This window comes from Protopterus annectens, chromosome 9.part0, assembly GCF_019279795.1.
Source record: "Protopterus annectens isolate FY-2018-M chromosome 9.part0, PAN1.0, whole genome shotgun sequence".
In the NCBI taxonomy this organism is placed as follows: Eukaryota; Metazoa; Chordata; order Ceratodontiformes; family Protopteridae; genus Protopterus; species Protopterus annectens.
In genome coordinates, this window is record NC_056743.1 from 1,316,633,847 (window position 1) to 1,316,648,555 (window position 14,709).

The 14,709-nt window shown below is 41.5% G+C and overlaps 1 protein-coding gene across 2 annotated transcripts in view; it reads right to left on the reverse strand.

Annotated features, from left to right (window-relative positions):
• USP39 (ubiquitin specific peptidase 39) overlaps window positions 1–14,709 on the reverse strand; it is an 882,613-nt gene that overhangs the window by 415,108 nt on the left and 452,796 nt on the right. For both annotated transcript variants that reach the window (XM_044084285.1, XR_006366329.1), the window contains exon 9: window positions 5,537–5,725. In XM_044084285.1, coding sequence (XP_043940220.1) covers window positions 5,537–5,725 — 189 coding nt within the window. The remainder of the gene's footprint in view (window positions 1–5,536; window positions 5,726–14,709) is intronic.

Consider the following 14,709-nt stretch of genomic DNA (forward strand, 5'->3'; position numbering starts at 1 on the left):
AACTGGTGAAGAGTCAGCATCTTGAATTTTGAAATGTCCAGAAAGGTGTTTAGAGTAGACAGGTCCAGAATTGGACGCCATGATTTGTCTTTTCTGGGTACCAGAAAAAGCCTGGAATTAAAACCTTGTCCCTTTTCCTCTTCTGGTACTGGTTGAATAGCCCCCATGGTTAAGAGGGGAAAGTACTTGTTTTTGAGGCTCTGCCCAATGATGTGGGGGCAGGTCTGGCCACCCGTTTGATGTTGGCAACATGTGGAAATGAAATCTGTATCCCTGGGATACTATATTTAAAACCCATTTGTCCTGGGTTGAGTTCCCAGCTCTTTGCATGAAGAGCAATCTTCCCCCCAAAGGGGCGGCTAAAAGGTAAGTGCTTGGTAATTTTAAAAGGAAGTCATTGAGACTGCTTACCATAGGAGGGTGTCTTGTTATTTCCAGATTTGGAAGTGGAGCCCCCCCCCATTGCTTAGTTCTGTGAGTCCCCTGGGACTGAAACCTGGTGCTTTTGGTGTGCCTGGGTTTGGCTTGAGAGGATCTGGAAGGAGCTGGAAAAGACCAATTCTTAGTAGGCCAGTGCCTACTAAACCTTGGAGGTTGCACTTGTAAGAAATCTTTCACAGTTTACATAGATTTAGCTTTATCTTCCATCTTTTTTAGGACTTCTTCAGCCTTATTGCCAAACAGGCGGTCCTGATTTAAAGGAGCATCCAACAATTTTGCTTTAACATGATCAGGCAAAGATTGCTCCTTAAGCCAAGCATGCCTTCTAAGCACAGACCCAGTAACAGCAGCCCTGCAGGAGGCCTCTAAAGAATCAAAACCACATTGCAAAGTATGTTTTCCAACTTGTTCAGCAGAATGCAATAAATCCTGTAAATCTTTATTTTCCACACGGTCAGGAATCAACATCATTTTCTGTTTAAGCAGTCCAATAGTATGCTGTTGATATTTTAACATATGAAATCGGCAGTTTAAAGCCCCGATTGCCAAGGTTGCAGAAGTATAAACCTTCTTACCCCATCTATCCAGCGCCATGGAATCTCTATCAGAAGGGGTAGGATTTTTAGCAGTAGAAGCCTTAATGCCCTTGGGCCCCTGAGAAATGGTTTCTGGATCTGCAACAGGATTTTTGAAAAGGAATTTGTGGGACTCAGGAACCCTGTAGTATCTGTCAGGTTTACTAGGAGCCAGAGGCAGGGAATCAGGGGCCATACTGGATTCCGAAAACACATCAACAATGTCTAGTACAGGAGGTATAGCCAAAGGCCTACGCTGAGATAGAAGGAAATCCCTAAGCCTCTTTTTTAAATCAGAAAATTCTTGACTTTCCCAGTGGAAATGCTCCCTTAAGGTATGTAAAGTTTCCCCCCAAAAAAAAAAAATCCTCAGGAGGGGAAGCAGAGGGAATGGAATCCACTGCATCAGAATCCTCATAAGTAGGTATGGACAAATCCAGGTCATTAGAAGAGTCCGAAGAAACAGAAATCTGATCAGAAGACTCAAAATCAAGCTCAGTCCTAGGCCTCCTGGGGGGGGGTTTGACTACCCCTGATTAGAGTAATTAGATCTTCAGCCATTTTGATCATTTGTTTTTTAGGCATACGGGGCCTGAACATGTGGCCTGGGTGTTGGTTTTTTAGACATAGATCGAGATTTAGGCCTTAGTAATGAAGGTGGAGTCGGTTTAATATGCAAGTCTGTAGGCCTGAATACACCCTCAGAAGCCAGTGCCTGCACAGCGGCTCCGGACCCATCCAAGGTAGAGACATCCGTGGTTTCCATAAGTGAAGCATCTCGCGGCATACCGGACTCCGAATGGGTCTCAGTAGAGGCCTGTGAATCAGAAGTAGTGGGTATCAGGGGCGGCGAAAGTGCCTCACTGAGTACCGGTGAACTGGCGACTGGCTTAGGAGAAGCGTCGTCGGCAGTTTTGGACCTTGGCAGCCTGTCTCTGTCTTTATCTTTGCGTTTTTTCGGAATCCCGGTAGTCGGATGGCTAACCGACATTTCTGGATAATTAAACAGAGAACCGAAATACGTAAGAGGCAAAAATGTACCGATGACAGATAGTGCGCTGATTAAATAAAGCACAAAACCGACAGCAAGGTACGTCATGGTCAGGGCCTAGGCAAGGAATACAGTAAGAATGAAAATCTTTGTGAGGTATTTGCTTTCCACAAGTAATGCAATTATTAACTTTTACTGACATCGGTAAGGAGCAAGAAAAACTTTCCCCAATGGGGTACTTAGCTTTAAGTTGAAGACTTTGGGTCTGAAACTCGAAAACGAATATTTCAGGAGTCGGCTGATCGGCACTTGCGAACTGCTTCTGCTTCGGGCACCGCACAGCAAGAAAGACTGGTGTAATGGCGTTGGATGCATGTTTTACACCCCTGACGACCTGACATCATGGAAGAAGGGACAGCAATCGACGCAGGACCCAAGACTTTGTTAATCTGGCTGACTGAGGGCAACCTGTCAGCAAATTACCCAAATGTAATGACTGCAACAGTGAAACACTAAGAACATCTACCAATCAATAGGTTTTAACAATGATATTTGGTAAATGCTTAGAGAGACCGATGTCTGCTACATTTGCTAGAAAACCAAGGTAATTTTGGGCATTAATACTGACATGCATCAACATGGCTTTATTAAAGCAAAGATCCACTGCAACAAAACTATTTGAGCTTTATCAATTTTCAGTAGAGATACTGACAAAGGTGTCAAGGTTGGTGGTGTTAATGTTGATCTGTCTAAAGCCTTTGATAGTGTCCCAAAAAATGAAATAAATACACCTATGAATAAATTAAAAATGAACCCTTTTATTGTATACTGGATTAACAATGCACTTAACGGCATGAAACAAAGCGTTAAAACACTGGGAGAATATTCAGATTGGTTTGATAATAAGGGTGATCCCACTGGGGTCTGTACTTAGACCTATACTTTTTAAATTATGCATATACTTTTCTTCCTACAGTTAAATATTTCTGAATTTTTAAATATACGGACAATATTAACATGGGGGAGACTTATCATATACTAATTACTTATTATTAAATGACTATTTAAATCAACTTAATCTGTGGATGAGTAATTTAGGTATGAACATTAATGTTGGCAAGAGTGGGCTTTTGTTTATGAACTGATTAACAGATAAAAATGGTCAATAAATACAAACACTTTGGCAATCTTATGTGCAATATTTTATTATCTTTTGACTGCACATAATGTCAGGAATAAAGCTTTGCAAGCATTAGCACTGTTTTTTTAGGAATATATCAACTAGGTCATTACATGTATTAAAGCAGCTATTTCTCAGTTGCATCATGCCAGTTTCAGAATATAATTCAATATTCTGTGCATATACGACCTACTGTTGTGTACAAAGAAAATTTACAAAGGGGATAACTGAGCTTAAGGAACTTCCATATCATGATCAATCAGAACAGTTACAAGTGCATTTTGTATACATTTAGGGTTCTGGGACAGGCTATGGTTTGCTTAAAGAGCAATGCAAGATAACGAATTACAAATAATATTAAATATAGAAACATTTATTACCGATTCACATTTGAGGTATAATATTAGTTATAACTTAACAGAGTCACTAAAGGAAGACGGTTTATTACACAATCCCTAGTTAGATCATGGAAAAAACTATCGGGTATCAGGAAGAGTTCATCTTTACAAACATTTAAAGTAAATTTGAATAACTGTTTGGGTAACAAAAGTGTATTCATTAAATGTGGAGTCCATGCTTTAATAAGGCCTTTAGGCCACAGCACATTTATAGGAAACTATTCAGTCAACAATACTTTTTCCCCCAAATGGATTCCAGCAGGGTTCCAGGAAATACTTTTCACTAAAGGGATCAAATCAGACTTCATTTACTGTAAAAAAAAAAAAAAAAAAAACAAGCAGTCCAGGAAGAGAATCATGACATTTGTGTAGTCTAGTAAATGTTGTATGAATGAAGCCTGGGTGAGATAGCCAACCAATGGGGGGGGGGGGTCAGAGAGAGAGAGGCAGAGTGAGAAAGACAACACAGACAGAATGGCAGAGAGAAAGAGATACCTGGCTCCACACTCTCTGTGCCCCAAAAGAAAAAAAAAAGAGCCATATCTCAGCTGGGTGAGAAAGACAGAGACAGAATGGCAGAGAGAGAGACCTGGCTCCACACGCACTGTGCCCCCAAAGGAAAAAAAAAAAGAACCATATCTCAGCTGGGGTCAAGTATATAAATGACTTGGTCATCATCCACTACACTTTGCAATGGACCAGAGTCCTTCATTTACGGGGTCCAGCCAAAGAATTCTCAATGTATTACATAGTGTTGGTGCCCTTGTACTGCATAAAGTGCTACTCTGTACATATTGCTGCTGACAATATAATGTTCTGCAATGTTGCTTTATGACTTGATAGTATGCTGTTTACAATAGTTAAGCACTTGTGACTGTATGCAACATTCTTCTTGCCCAAACAAACCGTATTGTACGTAAAAGGAGCTTTTCTCCCTATACCTCAACAACAATGGGGTATCCTCAGAAAACTATCCCAATTAATAAAAATTAAAAGCTTATAAAGGTACAGGTTGCTCATCCACTGCCAATAAAATCATTGTCAACATTATTTATTTTCAGGTCTGCCAGACAGGAGTTCTGCAATAGACTAAACAACTTACTCCAGTCAGTTCTAGAACTACCTTGTGCATTGTGAAAGCTAAACTAATGCACTCTGCCAAGCAATGAAAGGCAGGCTAACTGTTCTAACTACTGCTTAGAAAACTTCTAACTGAAGAACCACTCTCCATTAAAAAGAGCTGTAACCCAAATTACACAGGCTTACACTGAATATCTGCCACACTTAGCAGTATTTGCAGTACAAACAGCAACCGTATCTTTGACAGAAATGTTTTTCAGAACATGACCCAATAAGAGTGAATATATGCCTGTGCAAAGGATCAGTGTAGTCAATGATGAGGTATACAAAGTGAAGAACGCAAAAAGAACACAATTTTAAGCTACAGTAACTTTATTCACCTAGATACCTGTTAATGAACGGAGTTTGTTACTAGTTTTGAAGACACTGCTTTAAAAATATTTGAGAAAAGAAGCATTATTAGTGAAAATGGAACTGTGCATTGGACCCAAAGTAAATTTTTTCTCCAATACCTGTAATCATGAAAATATGACAATTATCGTCTTATCAGTTCTATAAGAGTAAAATTTAATTATTTGATCTTAAAAATATGTCTCTCATCCACAAACACCAAAAACTACTCGTCAGTAGTCAAGAAGAGTATCCATAAGCTGATTAAGCAGAGCATTTCTTCCCAAAATACATTTACCTGTAATGCATTTGGGAGTAAATTAAGTACATATATGGAAGTACAAACTGTTAATTTTCAACTTAAATTATACATTTCCTAATAAAAGTTCTAAAAAAACAATGCCTAATCATTAAAGAATAATTACATGCTAATTTCAATCCATGTTAAACCTGCACTGAGTTTAACACCATTTTTTGTTACCTTTTCTGTAATGCCATTAAACTTGGCCAGGATATTAAAGAGGGGAACTTGAGGGATAATAAGTTGCTCCTTCTCATCCTTGTACAGTGGAGCTGTGGGCAAATCCAGTGTCAAATACATGAAGGTGGATTCTGACATGGTCTCTCTGTACTCTTCGTTTTGTAGTAACTGCTCCTTCTCTTCTGCTGGCTAGGACAAAGAGTAACAAGCAATAAAAGAGTTTCAGGCAAATCACTACAATATCAAAGCAAAGAGGTGTATCATCAGTCAAATATTTCAAACACGTACAGGAGCACAAATGTTGTACAAGATATCACCTATGCCTTATTGCCCTGACAACTCTGTCACAAATCAAGGGCCCAGTTATCAAAAGGAATGCATTTGCCACTTAAGATGATTCCCTCAATTGTCATCTGCTTACTGTGCGACTCTTAGCAAGTCATTTAACAAGACAGTGCTCCTGAGCAGTGTCTAAAAAATGGTTCATGTGGATTGGTGCTCTGTCCCAGTTAACAAATGCAAATAAATTAATAATAATTTGTAAGATGGCTATAAAAAAAAACAGCATATACACTTTCGCAGTGATATCCCAGTAGATTGCTTCAGAATTTTTTGGTGGGGATGCTTTTTCTTCCTGTTGGCTGCCAATCATCAGTTTTCCCTAAGATACCAGTTGCATCTGGCATTGCAAACAGCACTATCCAGGCAGCTGATTTTTCATATTTCCCTACTATCTCATTTCCCTGTGGAAGCACAGAGCTTCCACAATGCAAGTCTACTCAGCATGTGCACGTTTCTGGCCAAACCCAATGTCTGCTACAGCAATGCAAATGTAATGCTTTGGTGGATTAGCATTCTCAACCTTGTGCTATACTTCTTAGGACACCTGGGATCCACTGAGTGTCAGTCTTATAAACATTCCTCTATTATTTAACTTCACGTCTTACAGGGACTTAACTGATACTTCCTACTAGTTAAGGGATTCCTAACTTTAGATTGAAGCACATTACTTTGTGAACGTCTGTATGATCAACTTTTGATCAATGAAATACAATACATAATGAACTAAATAAACAGCAATCATTATACTGGATGGGATGGGATGGCATGGCAAAAGTCCTAAAAAACTGCCTTTCATACGCAGTGCTGGCCACTTAGCTAACAAGCAGCTGCCAAATTATTGCTGTAGTTATATACTTTATCCTTACCTGTGCTGCTCACTCTGCAGGATGCTCTCCTATGTATTACACCTTTTATTTATATTTTCATCTTGCTGATATTTCGGAGAATTGCCAATATACATGTTTGGCTCTTTCTGTATGATCAACTACAAATCGAAGTAATAGGTCACAATCTAAAGATAGAAAGCCACTAGTGAAGCAATAGTAAAACCCACATCTAAGCAACCTAAACCTGACAAAACAAATTAATTTAGGCCAATTTCAATACTACTCACCCTAGGTAAAATCTCTAAAAAAAAATAGTCTTCACCCAACTTACACAGCATCCCTAAAAATAGAGAGCGGTCTCCCCACATTAGCATGGCTTCTGGGCTGGCCACAATACAGGACAGTCCTACATACCCTCACAGATATCATCATGAACATGGACAAGGGACTTTAACAGATTTATCATCCTAACAAAAGCCTTTGACATGGTGAACCATTACTGTCTATTAGACACCTTTACTTCAGGTGGAATCAGCCACAATCATCTTCCATGGTTCAGGAACTAAAATCCAAACTGGATCTTCCTCTTCTCCTTCATCATCCCTAACTAAAGGAGTATCATAAAGATCAATGTTATTCCTTCACACTTTCTCCCTGTTTATTAATCAGCTGTCCTTGAACCTCCCACAGCTCAAATTCCTCCTTGCTGACTACTCAAAAATAAATGGGTACTCAATACCAACAAGACAAGACCTCTGATTATTTATGCCATTGACCCCAGTCAATGGTCTCTTCAACTTAGCAAACAAGTACCTTTAGAAACCATTCACTTTAAATACCTCAAAATCTGGCATGACCAATATCTAAACTTTTAACATCATAACTACAACCAAATCAAAAGTGAATTTCCTACTTTTCTGGTGCAAAAAGACTTCCCAATTCCTCTGCCCTGCTACAAGAACAGCCATAGGCAAAGGAATTCTGATAACACAACTAGAAATGTGGCCTCCAAATCACAGCCAATGCTTTAAAGAAACTTCAACTTTAATTTAGGTGTCCTATAAATAAAACAATAATGTATAACAATAGTAAAATAATAAAATTACACGAAAACATTTAATTGACAAAAAAACAGTCATCACAACCCATCCCACATCTTCATAAGCAGTATCAAAAAGTAAGTTTTAAGAGACCTGCAGCCAGCCAAACGAAAAATATGAGATCTCTCCAAATTCAGTTAATTGTATCTATAAGTTCATCTCCCTAGTCTCTGGAAGACATCATTAAAATTACCTTCAAAAGGGAAAATGGCTTCCACTTAAACTAAGGTGCACCCTACCCCTAGCCTCTTTCACATACAGACTCTTAAACCTACATACCTTCCCTTTTTGGCAGCAGACTAAAGATATCACCTACAACTCACAATTCCATGACCCCCCCTTACTTACCCTAGAAACAGACATCACAGTAATGACCATAGTTCCTCAATACTAGCTCCTCAAACTTGGGAATCCCTCCCAATACAGAAATGTTCATTCCTCTCCTATCAAGCCTTCCACAGCCAACTTAAAAATATTTAACTGATGAAGACTTCTGTAAGTGTTACATAATACAGCATAACCTAAATTCATTCCTCTTCCTAACCTCTCCATTACTCTACCAAAGTCTCCACCACTCCCTCCTTCCAAGCATCATTAACATTTCCCCCCTTCTACATGCTCTCCCCCATACACCTTATTGTATATAGCAAACCAAACTGCAGCATACTCTGCAAGAGTTATGCGAGTTTCCTTACTGTTTGGCTGTTGATAGTGGTTTCTTCAGTTATAGTTGTTCTTTTACTTACAGCTTCATTTTTAAAGTTTTGATTTCTTTCTTGTAAAATGTCTCACTATTCATTGTTATGCATACATCTATTTGAAACTGTCAGCTTTATCTTCAGTTTATTGCTGTCTCTCCTGGGGTGGGCCTCAGAATGGTCCATTGGGATCAATGTTCTAGCGTAGTTAAATGAAAATAAAGACTTCTCTGAAACGGTTCTTATATTTGTTTTTGCGGAGATTTTCCACCCTAGTTTCCCTTCAGTGAAACTAATCTGGTTAACAAAAAATAAATAAAGCGATGCTGTAAGAAATCACAAAACAGCGTACTATACTCCAAAGTTTATAGTATCCACAACAACTTGTGGCAAACAATTGGAAAACGATGTAGTAATGTTTGTGGAGAACGCAGGACTCGGCCAAAAGTTCTACATCCCCACAAGAAAATCAGGCAAATGCCAATAACCACATATTAATAACAAGTTTACACAATGCATTTAGTGATACTTCTAAAGAAGAAATAGACTAAATGCACACACAAACTTAAAAAAAAAAAACAAATAGCGCAAACAAAAAAATGTAAAACTGTGTTTACAGGGAGGAAAGTCCTACAGTACCCTGCCACACCACCAATTTATTTACTGGTCACAAAACAGTGGGAAAGGACAAGCAATGGACAGTCTAAACTCCATGCCCATGTCCCATCTGCAGCAATTTGTTGTAACAAACTGCAACATGAACTGAATTTACAGTTAAAAACACCAACAAATATCCAGTAGCCATCTACTAAACACAAGCACTGAAAATAAAATCTATATATACAAAAGAAGCTCTAATTTATATGACTGAAGTTTCAAAATGTTGATCAGAAGATTGAGCGCAGATGATCGATGCTCTGAAACATCGAAAAACAGAATTAAACACCAAATACTGCATTTGTGTTTTTATATGATAAACGTACATCGTTTTGGTCATGTGATATGTGATTATATGATATAAGAAGAGCTGCTCAGTAATGGATGAATTTTTAAAATACCTGTGGAAGCACAATAATGCAAAAGCATGTCTTTATATTTTTATATTTACAAAAGTTGTCTTCTTATTATCTTATGGTATTCCTTCAGCTGTGTGTGTTGCAGTGCTTTGGTTATTTTCTTTCTGTGGCTTGGAATTTTAGCCATTCTTAAGCTATCTATTATTTGTTTGCTAGAAAAACAAAGAAAGCCCAAGTCAAAGAAAACACTCCTGACATTCTGTTTTTATTTTTTATTTTTTTTAAACAGTGGATTCAGTGAAACTGGACTCAACAAAACTCTAGGTTCCCCTTCAAAATAGGCGATCATTCTACCAATGACAGAACACTGGAAGATGTAAAGTCACACTGAAGTACAGACTCCGATTCAATGATCTAACTACAAAACAAAAACAAATGAACAGGAAACAGAAAATGAGAAGTTATGTACCTACCATAACGTTCCATGTTAGTTGTCTTCTCTCGCCTTCTTTCTTGCTTGATGGGTTCGGAGCCGATCCTCGGCTCCAACTCGGCACTTGCTAAGCTTGAGAGTCACTTTTACCAGCTTGAGGCAGCCCCATATCCCATGATGCAAGGCGGTAAGTACCCAGATCTCGTCTGATGACAAAAGGGCAATAGCACCTAGCATAGTAACTTCCCAAAGGAAGAAAGAAGGAGAGAAAAAAAACTGAAGGATGGTAGAAGGACCAGCTCTGTATGGTCTTCAGAAGTATAATTCCTTGTAGAAAGGTCTGTCCAGGCCTGGGGGAAGGAGGGAGGGTCGCAAGAAAGAAGGCGAGAGAAGACAACTAACATGGAACGTTATGGTAGGTACATAACTTCTCAATGTTAAGTTGTCAATCTCGCCTTCATTCTTGCTTGATGGGACCGCGTCCCTAGCACCTCTATCCTGGGTGGCTCAATGGAACAGACTCTTGAGAACTGTAGAGCCAAAACTGGCTCTGACCCTGGAGGCCAAATCCAATTTGTAATGGGAAACAAATGTATGAGGAGTGGCCCAAGTGGCTGCTGCACAAATAGTGTCTAATGGAAGTCTAGCTTGAAAGGCTGTGGAATTAGCTAAGCTTCTGGTTGAATGTGCTTTAGGTTTCGAGCATAGCTGTTTTCCCCTGAGCTGATAAATTTCAGATATGACAGAAGAAAGCCATCTAGACAAGGTCACTTTTGAGACAGGAAGGCCTTTCTTGTTATCAGCATAGGAAACAAAGAGTTGATCGGATTTCCTGAATTGTTTTGTTCTGTCCAAATAATATCTCAGTTGGCGATGGACATCAAGATAATGTAATTTTGTTCGATCTGTTTGAATAGTTTGGAAAAATACAGGGAGATCAATAGCTTGATTCAAATTAGTCTTTGAGGCGACCTTAGGCAAAAAGGTCGGATTAGTTCTCAATGATACTCTGTCTTTGTGGAAGACCAAATAGGGCGAACAGATAGAGCATGAAGTTCAGGCACCCTCCTAGCCGATGTAATAGCAACCAGAAATAAAGTTTTCCATGAAAGAAATTTCAGAGAACAAGAAACAACTGGCTCGAAGGGAGGAAGAATCAAGGATGTCAGCACTAAATTTAGGTCCCATTGAGGAGGAGGACTCCTGACTGGAGGCTTCAGGAGGAAAATTCCTTTCAAGAAGGCTCTACAAAGCCTGTGGGACATAATGTTGTGATCTGCGAACCCGACATGAAAGTTCGAGATAGCAGCCAACTGAACTTTGACTGTGGAAGAAGAGGAGCCCGCGTGAAAAATCTCCGCTAAGAAATCCAAAACTGCTTGAACTGGAGCAGTGAAGGGATCAATATTCTTGGCTTTAGCCCAATAAGAAAAACGTTTCCATTTGCTAGTATAAATCCTCCTAGTAGAGGATTTTAAGGAAGCTACTATGATGTCTCTAACAGGGTTAGAGATCATAGGAAGCCTGGCTAAGGAAGAAAGTGGAGCAACCATGCTGTGAGGTTGAGAGAAGGGATAGACCGGTGCAGCTGACCGGATTGGTGAATCAGAAGATCTGGCACTGGGTCCAGATGCCACGGCTGCACCAAAAGGTGATGATGGAGGAACGGAAACCAAATTTGTCGAGGCCAATAAGGAGCAATGAGAATCAATTTGGCTCTCAAAACGGTTGCTTTCTGGATAACTTGAGGGATCAGAGGAAAGGGAGGAAAAGCATAAAGAAGTCCCTGGGGCCAATCCTGGGTCAGAGCGTCTCTGGGGGGATGGCCTGGCAGTGGGAAGAGAGAGAAAAGTCTGGGCATTTGCTGTTTTGGGGAGTAGCAAAAAGATCGCAACATGGGCGACCCCATTCCAGAAAAATCTCTTCCACTATAGATTGTTTGAGAGACCACTCGTGAGGCATGAGAATAGCTCTGCTCAATCTGTCCGCTAAAATGTTGGTTTTCCCAGGGATGTGCGTTGCTACCAGAAACCGATGAGAGGAGATCGCCCATTGCCAAAGTCTGAGCGCTTCTCGACACAAGGGGTAGGACTTGGTTCCGCCCTGTTTGTTGATATACCAAACTACAGACATGTTGTCTGTGTGGACTGCAATTGTCCCCAAGGGAAGAAAGTCGTTGAGGGCTTGCAACGTTAAAAGCACTGCTCTCATCTCTAGGACATTTATGTGCAGGTGGTATTCGAAAGTTTGCCACGTCCCATGAACCATCCTGCCCTGATAATGCCCCCCCACCCGATCAGGGAGGCATCCGTGGTGACAGTGGCTACCGGGGATGGGGGTACAAAGGGTCTGCCTTGGTGAATTTGGGGAGAAGTGATCCACCAAGCAAGATGATTCTTGCAAATCTGTGTCACCAGTATTTGGTGACACATTGGAAGTTGTTGGTAAGACCACTGAGTGAACAACATCCACTGAAGAAGGCGCATATAGAAGCAAGCCAGGGGAAGAAGGGTAATGGCCGCAGCCATGAGGCCCAACACCTTTAGAACCATTCTGGCCTGTACTTTCTTGCTGGCTAGAATGATCCTGACGTGACTTTGAATGTCTGAGATTCTTTGATCTGTAAGGGTAGCTGACATCCGAACAGTGTTTAAGTTTGCGCCTATGAAAGTAATAGACTGGCAGGGCAATAAGGAGGATTTTGCGGAGTTGATCGAGATGCCCAATTGAGAGCAAAGATTTATTGTATAATCCCTGGCTTGAAGAAGCTGATGCCTGGTGGTGGCTGAAAGGAGCCAGTCATCAAGATACGGAAACACCTGGAATCCTTGATGTCTCAGGTGAGCCGTGACCACTGCCATACATTTGGTGAACACTCTGGGGGCTGTAGTGAGACCAAAGGGCAGGGCTCTGAATTGGAAATGACTGGACCCCAGCCGAAAGCGGAGAATCCTTCTGGAGCGTCTGTGAATTTTTATGTGATAGTACGCATCCTGAAGATCTATTGAGCACATCCAGTTGTCCTTCTGTAAGAAGGGCAGAATTGACTGAAGTGTGACCATTCGGAATCTTGTCTTTCTCACAGACTTGTTGAGTCTGCTGAGATCCAATATTGGTCTCCAGTCTCCCGTCTTTTTGGGGACCAAAAAGAATCTTGAGTAGATTCCGGGCTCTGAATGATCTGTTGTAACTGGTTGAATATCTCTTTTTTGCAGAAGTTTTAAAACTTCTAACTCTGCAATATCCCTTAGACTGGGTGGAACATCTTGAAGGGAATTTGAGTGAGAAAGGGGAGTTTCCTCGAAAGGAATTTTGTAACCCTCGGATATGATCGACTGTACCCATCTGTCTTGAGTTAGGGAAAGCCAGGCTTCTGGGTACAGCGATAGTCTTCCCCCGACTGCCTCCAAGGATGGACAGTCGGGCAACATCTCAGGGATGCTGAAAGGGCTTGTCAGAGAGAGGCTCTCTGCTTCCCTGGTTTTGTGGACCCCTCTGCCTCTAGAGCGTCTGTTATTGTTACCCCCTCTGCCTCTAGGGGTAAATTGACCACGTGAATCCGGCGTGACTCCTTGGGATTTGCGGAACCACATTTTGCCACCCTTCTGTCCTTTAGGGTAAGGTCTAGAAGGGGTGGAAAAACGGACCCCTACGGCAGAAAGAGTCTTGCCGTCCTGCTCACACCTGGTCAAGGATTCCTTCACTTGAGGACCAAACAAAGCTGACCCATCAAAGGGAGAGTTTGTGAAGGACGCCTTAAAGGGATCGGCAAAATTACAGAGCCGCATCCAGGCTTGGCGTCTAAGAGCCACACCTGTACCTGCGGCCCTACTCACTCCATCAGCTGCATATGATATCAGTCGCATGGAGGAGTTAACAATAGAATTAAAGGTTCCTAGCTGCGAAGCAATTTTTTCTTGAGCCCCTGCAGCTGTGGGATCCTGTACTACTTCACCTAGCTCCTTAAGGATATCCCTTTGGAGTCTGGTGAAGTGACATAAGTAGTTCAGCGAGTGCATAGCAAAGGTCGCTGAAGAGAACATCCGCTTACCATACCTATCCATGGTCCTAGAGTCCTTATTAGGAGGATGGACAGGTACGGAAGGATCTGCAAGTTCCTTCTTAGTGGAAGCCGCCACCACCATGGCATCAGCAGGGACACCTTTCGTGAGAAATTGCTTGTCCAAAGGGGCAGTAATAAATTTAGAAGGCCTCCTAGGAACTGGCTCTACAGAGTCAGGAGCAGCCCAAGCCTTTCGAGTGATGACCTGCATAAGGGGTCGAAAGGCGGAGACACCCAGGAGGTGGAGGGCCGAGATCCAAACGCCTCCAGGTATACCGACTCATCCTCAGAGGGATTATTGGAGGGCCAGTTTCCCCTCTGTTTAAGGAGTTCTAGGATGTCTGAAAAGGAGACATCCTCAGAGGGGGATCTTGGGGATCCCTCCGACTCATCTAAGTCGGTATCTGAAGTGATAGACTCGGGGGAGTCTACGTGTTTCCTCTTACAGGTCCTCTTGCGGAGGATCCCTGACTGATCAGGAGAATCCTCGGAAGAGGGGTTCTTCCCAGTGGGAAACCTGAGGCGGAGGATCTCTGGGTCCGGGAGCAAGAGAGATGGCAGAGATATCGACAGGCACCATAGAGGGAGGAGCTAAGGGAACAGACTGCTGGCTGAGTCCAGTGGCTAGCACACTCTTCATCACCTCGAAGGCTCCCTCCCAGGGAGGTCCGAGAGAACCCGTTCCGAAGAACCA